The sequence below is a fragment of the Myotis myotis genome, unplaced genomic scaffold, assembly GCF_014108235.1.
Source record: "Myotis myotis isolate mMyoMyo1 unplaced genomic scaffold, mMyoMyo1.p scaffold_m19_p_8, whole genome shotgun sequence".
Taxonomy (NCBI): domain Eukaryota; kingdom Metazoa; phylum Chordata; class Mammalia; order Chiroptera; family Vespertilionidae; genus Myotis; species Myotis myotis.
The window spans coordinates 22,112,091-22,118,488 of NW_023416390.1; the positions used below are offsets into that span (position 1 = coordinate 22,112,091).

The 6,398-nt window shown below is 49.3% G+C and overlaps 1 protein-coding gene across 11 annotated transcripts; it reads right to left on the reverse strand.

Moving 5' to 3' along the window:
- Positions 1-34: 34 nt before the first annotated feature.
- Positions 35-6,162, reverse strand: RNF25 (ring finger protein 25). Of its 11 annotated transcripts, none has more exons than XM_036318994.1 (10): positions 6,025-6,162; positions 3,688-3,762; positions 3,337-3,439; positions 3,181-3,248; positions 3,014-3,083; positions 1,851-1,922; positions 1,611-1,754; positions 1,282-1,371; positions 870-1,004; positions 35-675 (listed from the first exon to the last, which is right to left on the reverse strand). In XM_036318994.1, the coding sequence occupies exons 1-10, from the start codon at positions 6,063-6,065 to the stop codon at positions 97-99; spliced, it is 1,377 nt and encodes a 458-aa protein (XP_036174887.1). In that variant the 5' UTR covers positions 6,066-6,162; the 3' UTR covers positions 35-96. The 11 variants fall into 11 exon arrangements, with proteins under 11 accessions (XP_036174887.1, XP_036174886.1, XP_036174885.1 ...); XM_036318993.1 differs by having other exon boundaries at positions 1,282-1,374; positions 6,025-6,161; XM_036318992.1 differs by having other exon boundaries at positions 5,381-6,144.
- Between the last annotated feature and the right edge of the window lie 236 nt (positions 6,163-6,398).

Below are 6,398 nucleotides of genomic sequence, written 5' to 3' on the forward strand. Positions count from 1 at the left end.
CCAGGCTTGGCGCTACTGAGCAAAGAAAGCCAAACAAGGCCAAATCTCTTTATTGCCCCCCTCCTACCCCCATTTCCCTGTCCCACCACAGTACTGCTAGGAACCATCCTCCGATTCCAGGCTCAAGGGCTCCCTTTGAGTACCAGGCGGGTAGGTTCCCCGACCCCGAGGCAGGCGGGGATAGGAAGAACCTGGTGTCCGACTCTTAGAACGCTCCCAGCGAGCATAGTCCCGAGTCCTGCGGGGTGGGGGACCCTGCCAGTTGCCAGGCCCATTCTCTTGGGAAGGACCTCCAACCCCTTGGTTATGGGGTTCTTCTGGCTTTACGTCCATGGACTCCTTGGGCCCCTCAGGAAGTGGCAGTTCCTGGGTGTCATTGGTACCTTTGTGGGCACTGTATTCCCCTCCCTTTAGGTGCCTCCGTTCAGGCTGTCTCCAGGGGCCTCGGTTGGCCCGGGGTGTATCCAGGATAGTTTTCTGCGTCTCGCTCAACCTTTGCTGATTTGGCCCAGTCCCTGGAATCTTCTCGCACATATACTGGGAAGCCGCAGGCAGAGGAGCTGACTGGGTAGGCTGGGCAGTTGATGAAGGGGACAGTTCTGTAGCAAGGGCACTGAGTGGTTGGGATCCTCTGGAGGCATCCACAGCTGACTCAGGTTCCACATGGGCAGGCGGCTAGAAAAAAGTGAGCAGATGCAGATAAGGAGATTCAGCTTCTCAAAGCAGGGAACTACAGGCCTCTCGCCCACTAAATGAATTGACCGCCATCAGCCCGTAGCCGCCCTGTGTGAACAAAGCTGAGCATGGCAGAGGGGTGTTCATAGGAAACTCGGTGTCACTAGGGAAGGAGTGGGAAATTGCTTCCTCACCTGCTGGAGGCTGATAAAGTACCGGTTACGTTCAGCCTCTAGGTCAATGATGCCCCCCCTCTCCTGTTGCCTCTGGTAGAGCCGCCTGAGCTCTTCTTGTTGGCGCAAGCTTTCTGCATTTGGCTTGTACAGCTCCTGGTAGGAAGGGAGCACATTGGCAGGGAGGGAAGAATAAACACAAGGTAGACCCGAGCCCCTGCTCTTCCAGGACTGCCTCAGGAAATCTGTGCAGTTGTTGGTTTTATCCCTCAGATTTGGGCTCCTGAATGAAGCCTTGGGCTCCAGTGGGGGCTGTGGCTTTATAGGTCTCAGATTGAGCCCAATTTCAGAGCCCATTCAAGGCAAACAAGATGCCGTTCCTCCCCCCTTGGAGAATGCCATTATTCCTGCCTCATATTAGGGAGTTCCTTACCATGGGCTGTTGGGGTTCAGGGGCTGCTTTTAGAGAGGCAAGATCATACACGAGGGGCTCTCTGCACACTGGACACTGCACACCAACAGCCTTCTAAAAAGAGAGGAGAAAACCACACCCCCTGCTTCACGGCCCAGGATGATCACCAACTGCCCAACCACTCAGCCAGCCTAATCTGCTGAGGGCTGGGACAGAAGGCACAGGCATGCCTGTTTCTAAACAGAAGTGAGTGTTCACTCATGACCATAAGAAGGTTAACAGCGACTGGACGGGGAGAAAAGGTTGTTTAGTCATCGGTGTCAAATGTAAGCAGGGTCTGGCGGGCCGACCTGTTTGGTTGCGGCATGATGCCGTTCCTGTTCCTGCTCCTGTCCTTGAGCCTGCAGCTCATGCTCCATGTGCTGGATGTACCGAGCAAGGCAGTGGCAGTGGAAATAGTGGTAACAGGGTGTTTTTGTAAAGGCCTCGTTCTCCTGGAGGGAGTATGGATACAGGGCACTACATCAGAGCTCCCTCGTGAGCCCTCCATTGCCTACCCAAGCAGACCCCAAGTCACAAGAGAGACCCACCTGGAAACCATAGAGGCAGATGACGCACTGGCCATGTGGGATGTTGTTATCTGTGAGAATTTCCTTCCCTTTCTGAGAGGAAAGAAGACACTGTTCAAACAGGGAGGCGGCAGCAAGAACTGTGAGCAAAACCTGTCACTACTCCCAGGAGTAACTGGTCTCCCACCACACCTGTTACCTCGTGTGCACACATTTCTGTCTTGGTGATGCTCCCTCTGCTTGGAATCAATCCTGCTTTAAGTCCCTGACCCTCATCCAACTGCCAGATTCAAAATCCAATTTGTTTTCCCACTCATTTAGTCACCTTTAATAGCTCGAGGATGAAAATAATGTATCTTAGAGAGAAAAAGTGTTCAGTGAAAACACATCTTCTAGGAGGCCTTTCTTGGTTAGCCCCCTTTGAAATCATTGCCCCAGTGAGTTTGTTCTGGAATAGGCTTTCAGAAAGAAAATCAAGGAACAGAGAACTCAAAGGCATCAAGTTAAGCTATCAAATATGCACTTGCACTGTTATTTCAATAGTTAATACTTTGGAATTCCACAAAGTTCAACACTGCTTTGTGGAGGCCTGACTCAGGAGTGCTACAATGACCTATGCACTCACTCTGACATCAGACCACCCAACTTTATTCTTTTCTGAACATTTCTCTAAAAAACTCAAAGTAGAGAAAACGAGACTATACTTGTGTGTTTTTTAACCTCAAACAGCAAAAGTGACCTTTGTATGTTAACTTGTAGTTCTAGATGGTGCTTCCTGTGGGTTTCCTTCACTAGGAGAGAAACTCTGTACAGAACCAAGACTCTGGAGTCAACTCTAATGGCAGACTAGCCTTCAAATGTTCATTTGTGGCAGAGACCCTCCCGGTCTCTTGCTACTTTCAGTCGCCAGTGCCAAGAAAACAAGAAATGCACTGAAACTAAAGCAAGACTAATGCAAGTTAAAGAAGAAATGCAATTTTCTATCAAGATGCTGGAATAGGCAACGTGAGAAAGCTATAGAACTGTCCTGTTGGGAGATTTTTTTGAAGCAGAAGTAAGTCTTGCCTTTCTGGATTTAGACCTTACCAAAACAAGGACTAAATGGATGAACACAGACATATTCATGATTCTAGGCCATGGCTTCCCTTGAAAGAAAGGACATCTCCCCAGGCTAGACCTCTTACCTCGATGAGCTCATAGAGCATGGCAGTGCCCAGCCCAGCCTTGGCTACATGGCCCAGTGCCTGTGAAATCCTGGAGGGAGAAGGCAAACCAAACATTAGGCCAGCTTCCTTCCCTCCCCAGACTGAGCTGTATTCTGAGTTTCCCCTGCTCTGACCAGCCTGCTTACTTGTGGATCTGTTCATCTGAGAGTCCTCGGGGGTTACGGATAGAGATCTGTGGCACCTCATTGGGATACTAGTAGAAAACCAAAAATTACTGCTAGAGCACCCCACCCTAGACCTGCTCCCTTCCTCCCTTTGCTGCAATAAGGTAGGGACCTCACCTGTGCTGGGACCTGAAGCACCAGAGTGAAGCAGACATACTGTGAATCCTGGTCTTCGGCAGTGGCAGGGTGCAGGGTGATGTAGACCTCCCACGGCGAAGATCTGTAGGTGGATGAAGTGGAGACCTGGGATGTGACTGGGCAAGGGCTGGAGGGCTGGGGAGGTTGGGGGTGAGGTAGTAAAGCGGGCAGAGGGAGTAAGCAACAGGCTCCCTGTTTTAGGTGGTGGTGGGGGAATGAAAGGAATAGTCTTTACACGAGAGAAACATTTTTGAATCAGGGCTCACAGATTCTGCATGGAAACATCTCATTTCTAAGGGGACTCATGTCTACCTCTACTGGAATACGCACCTGCCATTTCCTTTAATCACTTGTAGTTCATCCAGATAGATAGATTCTAACACCTCGATTTCAGAGGGAAGGACCCTAGAGAGAGAGAGTTTTAGAGATCATTTCTGCCAACAGACGAGGAAACAGGTTCTCAGTAAGGTGAAATTACTAGCCCAAATCTCAAGGCCCGACAGGCAAAACTCAGATGAGAACCTGGTTTCCTGACTCCCTATTTAAGTTTTGTTGATTGTTCCCTAGTGGCCATTTCTCTGACCCAGAAATATGATGTCCATTGATTAACATCAAGGTTACCAATACCACTCTTGGCTTTCTCTACACTACTGTTCATGGGAATCACAGTATTTACATATTCTGCCAATATTAATTACCCTAAACCTTCTCAAAGGAGATACCATCTGAACAGACCAAGGTGATATAAAAGCTGTGTCGCTGTGTTGTAGTGGAAGAGCCATCAGCCTTAGAGTCAATAGATACCAATCACATATTACCCATGTGATCTGAGTAGTTACTTATCTCTGTAAGCCTGAGTTACCCTGTCTAACATATAAAATAATGCCAAATCCTCACCCTACTCTCTAGGGTTATTGTGAGGATGAAAGGGCTTTGTTTATGTAAGATATCTAGGGACATCTTGGCCATAGTACCTAGCCTATATTTGTATATTACCTTTTCCCTTAAAAGGGAAGAAGGATATAGTTAGTATTCAGGGTATTTATGACACTGTTGTATCAACCTGTCCAGGTCAGGATCCAGTGGTCCTGATGTAAATCAGAGGACACACATTTTTAATCACAGAAACAGCAGTCGTAATGACCCTGAAGGTGACACTGATAATACATTAAAAGATGCATAATTGGCTTGCTTTCTTACAGGTATATTGTTCCCTCTTCACCAAGAGCAATGCTGCTCTTAGCATGATTTTTTATTAGTGGTTCTCAAAACTTTCTTTTTTTTTTTGTTTTTTGTTAATCCTCATTTATATTGCTTTTTCAGAGAGAGTGGAAGGGAGGGAGAGAGAAAGATTGATGTGAGAGAGACACATCAATAGTTTCCTCCTGCAACTGGGGGTGGGGAGTGAACACGGAACCCAGGTTCATGCCCTTAACCAGGAATTGAACCCTAGACCCTTCCATGCAATGCCCAATGCTCTAACCACTGAACACACGAGCCAGGGCTCAAAACTTTTTTTTTTTTTTTTTGGTCTCACAGCATCACAGGCTAGCTGTGCAATCACTGCTGCTCTCCCCATGCATCAAAGTGTCTCCTCAGAATCATAATGTTCCCCTGAACAGGCTGAAAGCCATGAGTCTAATGATTTCAATAAAGGCCAGCACTGTCTAAGCTTTCTGAATCAATGAAGCCTCCATCAAGAGGCCCTTCAACATTTCACTCAGTCTAGCTGGGACTTGAGCCTTGATGTGAAGTGTGAGGTGGGATGGCGGTAAAGTTGTGACCAAAAAAAGGGGGAGGGGACTGTAGAATATCCTAGTACTAAGGATATAGGATTTGGAATCAGGCAACCTGGATTCCTAGTCATGACTATGTCCCTTTTGGCAAATCATTTACCTGTCAGGCTTCATGTAGTCTCCTCAGATGCCTACATCTCAGAATTATTCATGAAAAAGAGGCCGATGTATGTTACAAACCCCTCATGATCCTCTCCACTACTCTGTGAGGTAGATGCCACACCCACCTTTCCACAGCAGAGGACACTGACTCATAGAACATAGGAGGCCTGGTCGGCATCACACAGCTAATAAAATGTGGAGTGGACCCACTTTGATCCTCTTCCCAAATCCCAGAGTCCTTTCAGGTTCTGGTCTCTTTTAGAATGCTTGAGAGAAGGACTAAGAGAGCTTTTTGTGAAGTGTAAGGCTTTATTCAGACAACAGTCCTCAGTACTGTCAGGGAGGCAGAAGGGAGAGGAAAGCCTCGGCAGAAATAGGCTCACCAAGCGGGGCGGGGACGGGAGCCGGAGGACAGGTTTTGGGAGGTTAAAGAGACGTGGGGCCATATGATGAGCAGGAATCCCCCCGGACCCTGAGCAAATCCACTTCAAGAAGAGACAAGGGGATAGGATGAGGCCGGAGGAAAGAGGGTCGAACCAGATAAGGCGCGGCTCGCCCTGGCCTGGTCAGCGCAGATCCCGTCGTCTCTCGCTTAGATCAGCGCCCCTCCACCCACCCACTCCCAGTCCAGAAGCTCTCAGGGAAAGATGTCAGCGTCTCTGCCATCCCTCGCTCCGCCCCACATGCCCGCCATACGGACCGTCCACGGCGCCGCTAGTCCCCCGGACCGGATCCAGGCGGTCAGCCAAAGCCCATGCCCCAAAGTTACCAGTCCTCCTCCCCTGCAGCTGCCGACGAAGATGTCGCCATGTCTTCTCCGGCCCACAGCCGGAACCGGAAATACTCTCCGGTTACTCGGAGGCAGAAAGTTAAGGGAATGGCGGCTGCGTGGCTAAGCGGAGGTTGCTAAGCAACCGCAGACTCTGGGTCTTTAGTGGGTCCTGATAGCCAAGAGGCGGTTCGGAAGTGCCCTAAAAAGTGCCTAAGGACGGTCCACGGTCTTCCCCACACCTCTGAACGCCTTTGTCCTCCGGACTCTGGCTGGTTGTAGCAAACACGGTTGGTAACAATAGGAATCTTCTAGAAGACGGGCAGCGGGGGTCGGGAAGAATTTTAAGTCAGGCACAGTATGCAGGCAGCCTG